The sequence below is a fragment of the Bos indicus genome, chromosome 10 (genome assembly GCF_029378745.1).
Source record: "Bos indicus isolate NIAB-ARS_2022 breed Sahiwal x Tharparkar chromosome 10, NIAB-ARS_B.indTharparkar_mat_pri_1.0, whole genome shotgun sequence".
Taxonomy (NCBI): Eukaryota; Metazoa; Chordata; class Mammalia; order Artiodactyla; family Bovidae; genus Bos; species Bos indicus.
The window spans coordinates 37,552,761-37,568,146 of NC_091769.1; the positions used below are offsets into that span (position 1 = coordinate 37,552,761).

General features: G+C 40.4%; 1 protein-coding gene across 7 annotated transcripts in view; it reads left to right on the forward strand.

Annotated features, from left to right (window-relative positions):
- GANC (glucosidase alpha, neutral C) overlaps window positions 1–15,386 on the forward strand; it is a 66,711-nt gene that overhangs the window by 259 nt on the left and 51,066 nt on the right. For 2 of the 7 annotated variants that reach the window (XM_070797340.1, XM_070797343.1), the window contains exons 1-4: window positions 1,214–1,639; window positions 2,476–2,538; window positions 4,447–4,555; window positions 12,193–12,320. In XM_070797340.1, the coding sequence (XP_070653441.1) occupies window positions 1,599–1,639; window positions 2,476–2,538; window positions 4,447–4,555; window positions 12,193–12,320 (341 nt within the window). In that variant the 5' untranslated portion in view covers window positions 1,214–1,598. The other 5 variants (XM_070797342.1, XM_070797344.1, XM_019968594.2 and 2 more) reach the window with 5 other exon arrangements.

The following is a 15,386-nucleotide window of genomic DNA, read 5'->3' on the forward strand; positions in this document are numbered from 1 at the left end:
TAGACCTACTGCGCATGTGTCGTTCTGTCATGCTAGTCACCTTGGATTGTCAGGATGATCGCCAAAAGCTACCACTGAGACTGTCGGCCCTTCTCTCTCCTAACCCTTAAAAGGGTTTGGGGACCAGGGAAGAACCCAGTGTGGCGTTTGGCTTTCTCCTCCTTCCGTTCGCCCCAGTCCTCGTCCCTTCTGAGTCAAAATCAGACGCTGGGGCCAGAAGTCTGGGAAAGCCGTAAGTCTGGCTGCTTATTTATCGTGTAGCAGTGAGTTCTTCGGAGAAGGCAATGGCACCCCACCCCAGTACTCTTGCCTGGAAAATCCCATGGATGGAGGAGCCTGGTAGGCTGCAGTTCATGGGGTCGCTAAGAGTCGGACACGACTGAGCGACTTCACTTTCACTTTTCACTTTCATGCATTGGAGAAGGAAATGGCAACCCACTCCAGTGTTCTTGCCTGGAGAATCCCAGGGACGGGGGAGCCTGGTGGGCTGCCGTCTATGGGGTCGCACAGAGTCGGACACGACTGAAGCGACGTAGCAGCAGCAGCAGCAGCAGCGAGTTCTTAGATTTCTAGAAGTATTTAAGCAAGCACTGGAGTTTGGCAGTAGTGGAGTATAATCGATTCCTAAAATAGATGGTGTAATCGATAACCCCTTTTAAAAGCCCCTTCTAGTCCAGAAGAATATGATGTAGCGTTTGGCAGGAAAACATCAACCTCCAGCATCAACCGTCAGGCACTTCTACTCAAAACTGAAAGTCAGGAGAGGGCAGGTCCGTTTTCAGTATCTGTGGCGTGACCCTCAGTGAGGTAGATGTGCAGAAGCCTCGCTACAGTCCCGCAGGCCATCTCCATTTCCAGGTTCTCACGCTCTTGATTTTCATCCTCTAGGGCTCTTTGAGTACACGCCTCCTCCGCTGCAAAAACCTTTTTCGATTCCTAAGGGACGGAGCTCGTCACCAACCACTCATAACCAAGAAAAAAATTGCCAAATAAATCTATGTAGAAACGCTAGCTGGAGTCTAGAAATCCCAGGAGAAAGTGTCGATTTGTCACTCCTTAAGGAGCTGCAAGTCCCAGAAACTTGGTGGTGAAGCGCTGGTTATTTAGAAAGACTGACAGTCTAGAAGACCGCCTGAAACCTGAGACCCTGTGAAGTGACTGGGAAGCCATGGAATCAGCTGAGAAAGAGGAAATCAGGTAAAGGTACAGTGGTCCAGCAGGAAATGACTCCAGGGTCTGCGGAGGCAGGGGATAGATAGTACCTGAAAACAGCATTCTGGATTTGAAGATTTTATTGAGTGATTGATTGCACATCTTATTTGCATGTTTTATGTTTGTGTACTTAATTTCTATCTTTCTCAATCCCCAGGGAATTAATTGATATAAATAGCCCCTTATGAAATACTTGCAGGATGGTTAACGAAACTGTGATCAGAACTCTTAATACATGAATTTCAAACATGCTGCTTTCCAAGTTCAGCTAAATACACCTCTTCCTATATCATTGCAGAGTTCATTCTTCAAAACTGAAAAGAGATTGCAAATTTCTCTAATCTTTACACACTTGATTAAAAGAAACGGTGACAAAGATTGAGTCAATGAAGGATTTGATTACTTCTGTGATAAACCATGGCCAAGGGTATTGTCTGGGCTCATTTTCATAATATTTTGAAATTAGTGTTCAGTCATAGCTTTCTACACAATCATGGACATGCTTATTACAGATATGTTCATTATGTGTCTCCATGAAAATCACTGTGGTTTTATTTCTTTACTTAGAGCCAGTAGTTGTTTTAATTGGTGTATGTTAAATACATGTCCTGAAGTATATGTACATCTTGATCATGTTCTCTTCCAGAAACAGCTCTTTTGGAAACTCAGTTTTAAAAAACATTGGCCCCTAAATTGTCAGCATCATCTTAAAAAGCAAAGGATTTTCCTTCTTCATCTGTTTGTATGCTTATTCTAGCACCTTACGCATGCCTCTGTTATAGTGTTTGTCAGATTGATTTATGATGTTGGTTAGGATCTCAAAGAAAGCTTGAATACCGTCCTTCATATGTTCCTCACAGCCCAACACTAAGACAGAATATTCTGAAAGTACTTTGTTGAATAAACAGGTGGGTGGGTTGTTTTTATTGCTTTGGTTTGAGGTTTTTTTGTTTTTACTTCTTCAGATTTTATTGTTTTAATCATAGCCTTCAGTCATTATTTTTAAAGAACCCTTTCTCATAAGTGACAGTGCTCTTTTTCTTTTGCTTTCAGAGAAATCCCAGAACTTCATGTTTTGTTGTCTACCTTGGGTGGTTTACTAAACAATATTATAAACATATTATCGTATTATGTTATGGCCTTGACACAATTTGGTATCACAGTGATTTATGTCCCATGTTTATATTATAGTTAGAGAAGGTACAAAAATTGGATTCACACACCCAGTGTAAAACAAATTTCTTAAAATGTCTTTTTATTTAGTGTTGAAGATGAAGCTGTGGATAAAAACGTTTTCAAAGACTGCAGCAAGATTGCTTTCTACAGGTAAGGAGAGGAAGTGTATGACCTAGGCAAAACAGTTCTAAAAAGATTTCAAAATTGATGTTTATTAAATTTTTGAGAACTGATAGACTTTCTGAGGAAAGAGTCAATTAGAAAATTCAGTGATCAAAGAGTTTATTGACAGGAGACATTGACTTTTACTACTTTAACTTACTGTTATATTATTTTATAATTAATATGTTACTATTAATTATAATTAATTATATTGTATAGTTATATATTATAATTAACATTACTATGTTAATAAATCCACTATTTTTAAAATCAGTGTTTTTAAACTAATATTAAATTTTTGAATCTTTGAAGAAATAATACTTCTACATGGTTCAAAAATCAAATACTATGAAAAGAAACACATTGAAGAGTTACTCTCATTCCTGTCCCCTTTCACACCACTGCACACCTTCCCCGTAAGTAACCAGGTTTATTCATTTCTTATTTCTCCTTCCAGTATTTCTTTTAGTGAATGCATATATTCTTATATCACAACTATTCTTACACCATGTAGCTTTCTATCTATGCATGTATGATCAGTCACTTAGTTGTGTCTGACTCTTTGAGACCCCCATGAACTGTAGCTCACCAGGCTTTTCTGTCTATGGAATTTTCCAGGCAAGAATACTAGAATGGGTTGCCATTTCATACTCGAGGGGATCTTCCTGACCCAGGGATCAAACCCGTGTCTCCTACCTCTTTTTTTCCCCCTGCTTAATAATTTATTCTGAAGGGCTCTGCAAGAATACATGGAGGCTGTCCTTTTCACAGTCCATTGGGTAAATTATATTATAATTTATTCAGTCTCTTTCCTCTTGCTAGACTTTGGGTTGTTTTCAGTCTTTTGCTATAATGTCACTGCCACAGGAAAAAGCTATACATATATCAGGACTTCCCTGGTGGTCCAACGGTTAAGACTCTATGCTCCCAATGCAGGGGGCATGGATTCAATCCCTGCTCAGGTGATCCCACATGCCACATGGTATGGTGTGGCCAAAAACAAAAGAAAGCTATGCATATGTCATTTCCTACACATGCAGGTCTATTTATACGATGAATTTCCAGAAGTGGGATTACTAAGTCAAAGAATAAATTTGAAATTTTCACTATTACTAGGTATCCCTCCATAGAGATTGTGTCATTTTATACTCCCGTCACCAGTTTATGATTGCCTGTTTTCCCAGAGCCTCAACAAATATTTCTTTAAAATCTTTTTTTTTTTTTGAGTGTCTACCCCTATGTGGTCCTAAAACTGAAGTCAACAAACATTATATCATACAACTCTCCAATTTATTCACACTACTCTAGAGGTAGAAAGATCATATCATTTTAATTCTGAACAGGCACCTTAGAAGGAATTCTATAGTGAACTCCTGGTCACCTTGTCAGACCACTAGATTATATTGGATTTCCACTAGAATTTATTAATAAGTTTCTATTAAAGTGTATGTTTCATGGAAAGAGGGAGAGAAATCAACAAGCTAACAAATGTCACCTATGCAAACTGCCCCTTGGGATTTCCCTGGTAGGCCAGTGGTTAAGACTTAATGTTCCCAAAGCAGGGAACACTGATTCAATCCCTGGTTGGGGAACTAAGATCCCACCAAAAAAAACCTGCCCCACCTTCTCAATAAAGGGGACAAAATACCATCCTTGAGCAGTGTTATGGTGAACAATTTTACTAGACTCTTATTTTGTTAATTGTATTAGCACTCGTTAATTTTATTAGCTCTCTAAAGTACTTCTGTTAGTGCTTTATTGAAGTACTAATATACTGCCTGTGCCCAGTTCACTTATTATTGAAGTGAAATCTTAATAACTTCCACATGGTAATATAGTCTTTTGGAGGCTGAGTCACAAATCATTCTCGGGCATCTGTGTATTTCCTATCTGCAGGCGTCAGAAACAGCTGCTCTCCAAGAAGTCTACCTACCGGGCATTACTGGACTCAGTCACACCAGGCGAAGACAGTGCCAGGTTCCAAATCATCAACGAACCAGCAAAGGTAAGAAAAAATATTTTCTACAGACAATTCTTTGTTTCTATATGTATTTGGGTTGAATGAAGTGAATTTCTACAAAGCCTAGTTAAACTATGTTTGCTTCAAAAATAAACTTTGTGAGAGAAGTCATGCTATCTCTTTACTATCTTCACAATGTTACTTTAAAAGTCATATGACTGTCAACATATAGATTGCCTTGTAGCAGATGCTTTCTTAGATGTTTTACAAATATTATTTCCTTTTAATTAAACTTTAGAAAATATCCAAGAAGTACATTGTATTGTCCCCAATTTTTAGATAAGGAAATTGAAGTCTAAAAGACCACCCGCCCAGAGTCATAGCTAGTAACCAGAATTTTCACCTGTGACTGTAGACTCTGTCAAGTACCTGTGCTCTTTCTATCACTGTTAACACAATTTATACTTAAGCAAGGCCCAGATTCAGTGACTGTCCAAACCTCAACATGTGAGTGAACAAGAGGAACGATGGTCTCTGCTGTTGAATAAGTCTCAAATGTTCCCTTAGCAAAGCTGCTTCACTCACAGATCACCACAGTTCTTACATACTGAAACATTAGAACAGTGTCCTAAGTGCTTTTTCTCATGTCGGGTTTTCACACTACTTCCCATGGGCCAGTCACAGAGGAAGTGCTGTGGGCTGAGCTCAGAAGTGTGGCTGAGCTCACAAGTAGCTGATGCTTCCAACTTGACCCTCGCTTCAGATCTTTTCCCATCTTCTAAAGGTGTCCTAAGCTTCTAAGGCCTCCCAGACCAATCTGGTTTAATTGGTAATTCACTGAAGAACATAGGTAAAGACATGCAGTCTCGGTGCCATGCCAGCTTAGATAGTAACTCCATCAGCTCCCTAACAAAGCCCAGTTCTGCGGAGCAGACTGAGAAGACATCCCCACTTTCACTGCAGCGTTGTGAGCAAGCTCCCTGTGGTGCTGTGTCACGTGCTGTGCAGCATTACACCAAGGAATCCCCTCAGAGAAGACAGAACCAAAACTGCCCCACAACATTAGGGCATTCTCTGTAACATTTGTAAGGCCTTTAACTTACCCTTCCCTTGTAGCTCAGTTGGTAAGTAATCTGCCTTCAGTACAGGAGACCCGGGTTTGATCCCTGGATCGGAAAGATCCCCTGGAGAAGGAAATGCAACCCACACCAGTATCCTTGCCTGGAAAATCTCATGGACACAGGGGCCTGGTGGGCTGCAGTCCATGGGGTCGCAAAGAGTCAGGCACAACTGAGTGACTAATATTTACTTACAGTTAACTTAGCCAGTGAAGTGAAGTGGAAGTGTTAGTCACTCAGTCATGCCCAACTCTTTGTGACGCCATGGACTATATAGCCTGCCAGACTCCTCTGTGCATGGGATTCTCCAGGCAAGAATACTGGAGTGGGTTGCCATTCCCTTCTCCAGGGCATTTTCCTGACCCAGGAATTGAACCCAGGTCTCCTGCATTGCAGGCAGATTCTTTACTGTCTGAGCCACCAGGGGCAGGAGGAGCAGTGGCACAGTGAGGAAGACTACTTTCCGTATGAAGTTATAGAGATTTTAGTCATTTCAAAGATGTAGAATCTGCTGACATAACTTTCTTGCCTGAATTCGAAACAGGGGCTAGAGTCATGTCGGCAGTTCTGTGTTCTCTGTCACCACCCCCTGTTCCCAACTTCTGGTTATGCAAGGATGCATTTGTGGTAGCAGCACACTTTGTCCATTTCTCCTATCTACACTGATGGGATGGTTAGCCTTTCTTCAAAACCTAGTGCTGCTTCTTATACCACTCATCTCTTGGCATCTGTGAGACCTTTGAGTTCACAGCTAATGGTACCCTCAAAGTCACAGTTCCTTGACTGCTGATCCAAGTCTCCCAAACTTGGCATCCTTTTGTAGCCGAGTTTGAAAGCTTTTCATGGGAAAACATGGGATAGCATTAATTTATTTCCTAGCGAACCAACCACCATTTGCACATGGTTTAATAGCCAGTACCCAGCCAGGACCCTGTATGCAGCATCAGCAGAAGCAGCTGGATCCAGGAAATGCAAGGAGTCCACAAGAGACCTTCCCGGAGTCAGTAGCCCTAATACCAGCAGCCAGGTCACTTCCTTTCGCATTTTTCCTGTCACTTGCTCTTTTCCCTACTTGTCTCCAATGTGTCTGGCCCCAGAGAGCTGCAGCTGTGCTGTGGTCAGGGCAGGAATCCCTTTCCATTCTTGGGGAGGTTCAGTCTGCTGAGCACCTTAACAATCCACTGTCTAGATGACACATGCTGAGGCAGAGTATATTAAGGCACTCAGAATACCAATGTGGGCCAAAGTGCAGCTTCTCAGTGCAGCTCCATACCAATGAAGTGAGTGGTGGACCCTCTCACACGGCTTATTAGAAGACTCTTGGTGAGTTTTTTTGTACACACCTCTCTTTGGATCCTGAACATGAGGGACAGTGCCGTTCAGGTCAGGTGCTAGAACCAGAGCCCACCAGATCTGTATGCTTTCAAAGAAAAAGAAGCTGTAGTCCAGGAAGACGCACGGGAGCTTAGCACAAGACAGCACGGGACTCAGAAGGGAGCTGAGGAGTCAGACAAGCAAGGGCAAGTGATCTGGGATGTCAGCAGCACGGCTCCCAAGACTAAGAACTTTGAGGACCTCGTGAAACAGACTCCACGTTCAGTTATTGGAATTAACAGGGCTGTGCAGGAAATCCACACACTCTGATCTCAGACAAATGCATGCAAGTGTATGTTTGGGGAGATCACCCTCAAATTCTGAGCTGAACTTCATTTTAATGTATTTTTAATGTCCTCCTTGTCACTTAGAATTGAGATGACTAATAGGACAGAGGATGAGATGGCTGGATGGCATCACCGACTCGATGGACGTGAGTCTGAGTGAACTTCAGGAGTTGGTGATGGACAGGGAGGCCTGGTGTGCTGCGATTCATGGGGTCGCACAGAGTCGGACACGACTGAGCGACTGAACTGAACTGAACTGAATAGGAACTTAAGGTTTTTGTACCCTCTCTGCTTGTTAGGGACAACAGAGATTCAGATAGTAATTTCTAAAGTTGTCTGAACCTTGTATCCTGCTCACTGCATAGTCAGGGAGCCACCACTAGTGGTGGTTTCTGGGACGAGATGGGTGTTTCACGGGAGATTTCAATTAGGATATGGTATGGGTGTAGTCTGGAGGTTTTTTAAAAAGCTGCATACATCCACTTGCTCAAAATGATAGCTTTTTATTTCAGGTTCAGAGAGACAGAGCCCCAAGTCTAGGAGGATCATATTCAGCTCACAGCTGCAGTTCTCAGATTTCACTGATGAGGCAAACCCAGCCCTCTTCGTGCCTGCCTACCCCACCCCATTAAAACTCTTAAAGCAATGACTTTGTTGTCGATGTCTGTTGTTAATGTTTGAAATTTTTCTTCCCAATTCCCTTCCCCCAACCTGTCCCTTTATAATCAACCAGGAGACAGAACCAAGGTTCATTCAACCTTTTTCAGCTCACACTGTCATAACACTGGGTGTCTCAACAGACATTTCTTTCTCACAGTTCTGGAGTCTGGGAAGCCCAAGATCAAGGTTCCACTCCTGGGTGCCACCTCCTTTCTGTACAGTTGACCCTTGAACATATAGGGCTTAGTGGTGCCGACATCCCCATGCAGTGGAAAATCCAAGTATAATTTCACAGTTGGCCCTTAGTATACATAGTTTTGCATCTGCAGATTCAACCAACCAATGACCATGTGGTACTATAGGTTTATTGTTGTTGTTGGCCACCCCACTCAGCATGTGGGCTATGGGGTCTTAGTTACCTGACCAGGGATTGAACCTGCACCCCTTGCAATGGTAGCATGAAGTTTAACCACTGGACTGCCAGGGAAGTCCCTGTAGTATTTATTATTGAAAAAAAAATTATTATTGAAAAAAATCCATGTATAAAGCAGACTCACACAGTTCAAATCTCTGTTGCAAGGTCAACTGTATATTCACATGGTGGTGGTGAGTATACCTAAAAAGCACTGCTAGTGAGGCTATTTGGAACCGACCTATGTCTTTGACCTATTATGTTGCTAATTTTTGCTCTTTTATGACATAAATGACCATTTGGCAAAATGTTTGCTTTGCAGTCTGTTTGCAAATTTTCACCAGAGACAACACTTCTAGCAGCTTTTCCAAGAATGCAAGGAAATCTCTGAGCACCTCCATGAAATTACCCCTTGCCTCTTCATCTAAGCCTCATAAAAATGAGACTTTGCCCAACAAGCCACCTCCTCAGCTGATGAGGAACAACTGCCACTTGTTATCCAGGATTATTTCTACAGAAATGGCCAGGAACAGGCAAAATAGTTTGGAATCTATCTAAGCAATCAGAAACACACCTGGACAGGCTAATTGTCCTTGAAGACAGGCTAATATCCAGTTTAACTTGCCAGTGTTCTCTGTAGAAGATCAGTGCTTACAATAAACCAATCGGCTGCAACTGAGGAAGGAGCAATAAGTCCCCTACAGCTATTTTAATGAACTCTTAAACCATTCTCTGAATCCTGGGAGATCTTGACCAATAGCTGGGAAAGGTCCTTGCTCACTCTTCCATGCCTTTTACATTAGCTTTCCTTACAGTGTAGTAGAGAGACCTAGTGCCAGAGGAAAAGCAAGATCCACCCATCAAGGAATAGTTGATGAGGTCATAATTTCCTTTGTTAATACCCACCACCATTTAAATATGTGTTGTAGGGCTCTTCTGTTAACTCAGTCACAGTCTCTACTGGTTCTGGGTGAAATTTTATTTTTTAAATGTAATATAATTGTGATAACTCTGCTGCTTGAATATATAAACAAGGATGTTTTTACCAGTGATTTTTTTATAATTTGTCTATTTTTTTTTCTTATAACCAAAGAAATAAAAACTAGACTTATGGATTGCAAAATACCAGGTTTTATTTTTATTGAGTATGGGAGAAATAAGATAGGAAATGGGAATTTATACTCTCCAGACTACAGAGGTAAGCCTCAGTGAAAAACCAAGTAGAGACTTGTAGTACTAAAATGAACTTCCAAAATGTATTCCTTTCTCTGATAATTTATTTCACTTTCTCTGGTAGGAGAGATTTACATATCTTAAATGTTTCTAAGGGAGCAAAACCCATGCTGTCTCACCTTATTTAAAATGTTTAAAAGTTTTATGTTTCTTATTTTCCATAAATCCATCTTGCTGTAATTTTTATTGCTGTAATCTGTGTATCAACACTAAATAATTCTGAGTTTAAGCAATCTAACTTCTGTAACAATGTATTTTTCATCATTTTAAATCATTAATAGAGATTTAATAATTTATTTGGAAATTATTTTAAAATAAATGTCCAAACAAGTCTCTAGAGAGCAGGAATATTTAGAAATTCTCAATGTTTTAGACAGAAGGATATAACATTTATGTCCAGACTTTTTGATGGCCAAGTTTTGGTGGAAGAATTGGGCAATAACTGGCAGTTAAGAAGCCCAGGAAAGTGCTTTATAAACTGTCATCCACAGAGCCCTGAGGTTTCCGTGGAGGTGTCTCAGGACTCAGTGCAGGGAGGGGAGGGGGCTCAAAGGTTGAGGCTCTGAGCTTCTTTCTGCTGTCTTCAACCCAAGTAGCTTTACTTATTGGACTTCTGAGAGTACACTACTGTTAATTTTTTTAAGCCAGTAAAAACAGATTTAAGGTCTAAGGAAATGAAGCTATGTTGATGATAATAAGGAATGTGTTGGTAATAAGAGATAAGAATGAACTTGGATATTGACTTTGAAAAGGATTACCTATTAGCAAAATTGGTTTGCTTAAGTTAAAATGAAAACAAAATGGGGCTTTGACACTGATACATGTGTTTGCTTGCATAAGATCATATGGGAAAAGCAGGGTTATTGCTACTTTTTCTCGTATAATTAGGATTCTTTCCTAGGCTGTAGCCTCAAGAACAGAACATACCAAAGTCTCTGGTTTAAAACGTAAATTTTTAAAAGAAAGTTACTTTACTAAAAATTGGAGGATCTCTGAGTGCATAAACTGGATTCAATATTTGTTAATCACACATAGGCAGACAACCTGTGTGCCCTCTGCTTAGGATGTTCTTGCCCCGTTTTTGCCTACCCAGAGTCCTGCTAATTCCTGAAGGCCCTGGTCAAGTCCTTCTTCCTCCAGAGAGATGCCCCAGACCCCTCTCCTTACAGACAACAATATTGCCCTTCCTTGTCCTGGCACAGCACCGTTCTTGTCCTGTCTCAGCACTTATCATAAAATACTTTATAGTTACTACATATGTGTTCCATCTCCTTTAAATTGCACTCTCCCTAAGAGTTTAGCCATCCTTTTCACAGCCATCAGCACATTACATTATTAGATTCCAAATAAATGTTAGCTGAATTAAATTTGAGAGACTAGTGGAAATATACGTCTAATTTGGGAAAGAATACATACTCTAATAGGATTTCAGTCTTACATTTGAACACATTTTCAAATCTTAGAATCCTGATGGCACACTTCAAGTAAAGATATACAAAAGAACATTAAGCATATAAGCAGTATTACATATGATCGGGGGTGGAAGAAAGGGGGAGGTATTGGTCAAAGTGTACAAACTTCCAACTATAATATGATGAACAACTTCTGGAGATTTAATGTACAGGCTAGTGATTGTAGCTAATAGTACTCTGCTATATACTTAAAAGTTGCTAAGAGAGTAGGTCTTAAATGTTTTCACCACAAAAAGGAAATGGTAATTATGTGACTTGGTGCAGATGTTAGCTAATGCTATGGTGGTGATCAGTTTTGCAATTTGTAAGTAACAAATCAAGGAGTTGAGCAACAAACTTATACATGTCAATTGTTTCTCAATAAAGCTGGGGAAAATAATTACTGATAACTACTGCATCATAACCCTATTTTATAATAAGAATGTCTGTAAAAGAACTCACAGCCTATTTACCACTTATACCTGGTCACTCCTCAGTGTCCTGTCACTGCTTAAGGGCCCTATTTCCTGTACTCTGAAGAAGCAAGGTTCCAGTAACATCATTCGGGGGATTTTATTTTGCTTTGTTTTTGGTTTTTGATGCTGATTTAATATTCTCCCAGCTTCCTATATCTTACTTGCACCACATCATACGTGTTCTGTATTACCTCACCCAGCCTACCCTTCTTAGCTTTTCATTTAACAGACATTATAGTAACAATACATGGGGCTTCCCAGGTGGCTCAGTGTTGAAGGATCCACCTGCCAATGCAGGAGATGAGAGTTTGCTCCCTGGGTCAGGAAAATCCCCTGCAGGAGGGCATGGCAACCCATTCCAGTATTCTTGCCTGGGAAATCCCATGGACAGAAGAGTCTGGTGGACTACAGTCCATGAGGTGGCAAATAGTTGGACATGACTGAACAGGCTTGCACGCACACAGCCCTGGAACACATAGGAGGTGTTTGTTTCTACTATAGGTAGAGCCAGGCAAGTACATTTATAGACTAGAAAGCCTTTTCCTTCATGATTGCCATTGTTCACCAATTAGCTTGCCCTGTAATAATCTAAACATAGTTTTCTAATTATTGTAATTTGTAGAGCTGACCTAGGTAAGCTGTTGAAACCAATCTCATGTATGTGTTCCCAGGTTCCACTCCTGGCTGAAGTTTGTGGCATAGAGGGAAATATTTTCAGACTTAAAATCAATGAAGAAATACCCTTGAAACCCAGGTATGAAGTTCCTGATGTCCTCACAAGCAAGCTAACCACTGTAAGGTAAGCCAAGAAACATGCTTCCTGGAATACACCCTCAATATGTTCTTCTATCATACCTTGAGTAGCAGCTTTTGTATGAGTCTCATATTTTGTGTTTCAAAGATCCGCCCATTTGCAAAGTTAGTTTTTAGTTATTTTGGAATAAATTTATCCATTTTAACGTTATCCATTCTGTATTCTCTTCCTCTGCCATTTGACTCATCAGTACTTATTAATGAAGAGAAGCAGAGCTTCTGATCTCTTCTCTCCTCCCCACAAAGTAAAAAATTTGTCAACAGCAAAGCAGAAAAGCTATTTAATTGACTCACTCAGATGAGCAGCAGGGCTCCAGGGATTGAAGGTACTAGCTGAACTCCCAATGCTTACAGTCATTTATACAGTTAGACTGGCTCACTTTTAATTAATGGCAGTCTCAGAAGTCTAACATGTAATTTGACTTAGAGTCAGAGTTAAATTAATAATAAGTTTCTAGGTGGAAAAAAAGTCTTTGGGGATTAAAGGATTTTTCATGTACCTGCAGAATCTGCCTCAGTTCTCAACACATTTTCCTGTGATATTTTTACTTGGTTCTGTCTGTGGGTTTGTTATTTTCTTTGTATCATTGTACTAAGGGAATATGACATTATGCCAGATGCTTTAATTTTCACTACATCATTATCATAGTTTTATGTGGATTATTTTTCCATGAAAAATCTAATAAATAGTTAATAAATTATAAGGGTAAATTAATCTAGCTATGGTAAACTATCATAAACTTAAAATATATCACTGAGCCACTACTATATGCCAAGAACTTAGGAGACAGATGCACACCCATGGCTGATTCATGTAGATGAATGGTAAAAACCACCATAATATCATAAAGTAATTATCCTCCAATTAAAATAAGCAAATTTCAAAGAAAGAAACTGTTCTCAAGGCTTTGCAGTTTGGCAAATGAGAGTGTGTATGTATGTGTATGTTTCTTCTTGGTCACATTAGTTTTTACTCTCCTGGATGATTCATTTTACTAGTAGATCTTTAACATTTTTACATCTGTGTTCATAAGTAAAATCAGTCTGTAGTTTTCTTTTTCTGTGGTATCTTTGCCCAGGTTTTGGAGTCAGGGTGATATTAGCTTTGTGTAGTAAATATGTTATATTAGTTTTAGTTTTGCTTCTATTTCAACCTCTTTCTAGAGGGCTTTTGGCTACTGCAGTAACTAGAAAGCTAAAAACTGCATTTCTCCATTTCCTAGACTCACAGGTAGCTAGTTTCTGGTGTATTTTAGGTTCCATCAAGGTATCTTGATTTGAGAACTGGGTTTCCCATTATGCTGGTATGCATTGGCAGCTCTGGAATGACTCTAGAGCCACTACTTAGGGTAGTGGTTTCTTGTTCTCTGGATTGCATCTAAGATGGCATGATCCTGGAGTCCAGCCATTGCCACATTGACTTCTGTTTACCCAACTTCCTGCTTCCAGCTGAGAGAGAAGTTCTGTTGGTCTACAGTTATGTGGTATTGTCCTAGGGGTTATTACTGGGCACTCAGCCAGGAACCAGCTACTTCAAAACTTCCATGATATTGTAAGCTCATAATTCCCCCATATTAAGTCATTTCGTTTCTGCTTAAAATGGCCAGAATTGTTTCCGTTATCTACAGTTGAATCTTAATTGACATAATTGTTGGTATCAGAAATGAATATAAGTAACAGATCCTCAGGGATTGAAACATGAGCTTAATTAGCTGATCTGGTTGGATCTGAAGGTAGTGAGATTTTCTGAAGGTAGTGAGGTTTTCATTAGACAATGTGATATTAGTGTTTGGGGCTGAACACTACCCTCCCCCCATATGTTGATATGTTGAAACCCTAAGTCTTTATACCTCAGAATGTGACTGTTCAGAGATAGGGCCTTTGAACATGTAGTTAAGTAACAACAGGGTCGTTAGGGTGGGCTCTGATCCAATGTGACTGATGTTCTATAAAAGGAGACGATTAGGATACAGATAACACAGAAGGATGGCCTTGTGAAGACACAGCAAGAGGATGGGCATCTGCAAGCCAAGAAGAAAGGCCTCAGAAGAAACCAAACCTGCTGACACTTTGATCTAGGACTTCCAGCCTCCAGAATTGTGAGAAAATAAATTTCTTGTGTTTAAGCCACCCAGTCTGCGGTAGCAGCTCTAGCAAACTAGTATAACTAGCAATAAACCACAGCATTCTCTGGCAAAGTCACTTAACTTACTACTTGTGGTCACCTGAAATCGAGTGCCTATTGAAAGTGTGGCTCTGGCAGACCAAGTGGTGGGGCCATCAGCATAGCCTGATTGTCATACAAAATGCAAAATGCTGAGGTGGCCTGGCTGTTACTAATTTCACTGAAGAACTTAAAGAAAACAGTAGTTTCAGGCTTTTAAATTTTTAGCTCAAGATATTGTCAGAAACCTTAGGTTTTATGACCATCTTACACATCTCTTATATCTATAGAGTCCTTGTAACTACAGAGTCCTTGTAGCTGAGAGTCAAATACAGGGTTAGATTCTATGGTTTGCTGAATTGAAGTGTAAGTTGGATTCAGAGCTTTATCAAGTCTATGAATTTAGGGCATCAACTGTGAAAAGATAGGACTCCTCAAAATTGAATAGCAACATCTGGGAAGATTTGGATAACTCTGAGTACCTAAACCTCCGAATTTCACCAAGCCTCCCAGTTCAGCTGAGGACTCGCCGTCTCCTCTGATGAGGCTGGCATTACCTTGCTGGGACACTCCATGTTGACCTCGCCTGAAATATACTATGTCAGGGGATTCCAGTGCTCCCTGTGCTTCTCTCTTACTCCCTTTCACTGCCTCCAGATCCACTGTCAGAGTCAGACCCCAACATTCCCAGGGAGCCAATTACAGTCAAACCTAGGAGGCACCTAAAGAATTAGAGGCACCTAAAGAATTAGAAGATGTTATATTGGCAAAAACCTCTGAGATAGGCATGGTAATGGTTTCTGAAGGACTCCTAGACTGGAAAGAAGCAACATAATTTTAGGATCATGCTAAATTTACTGACATAAATTAGAGAATTCAGATTTGATA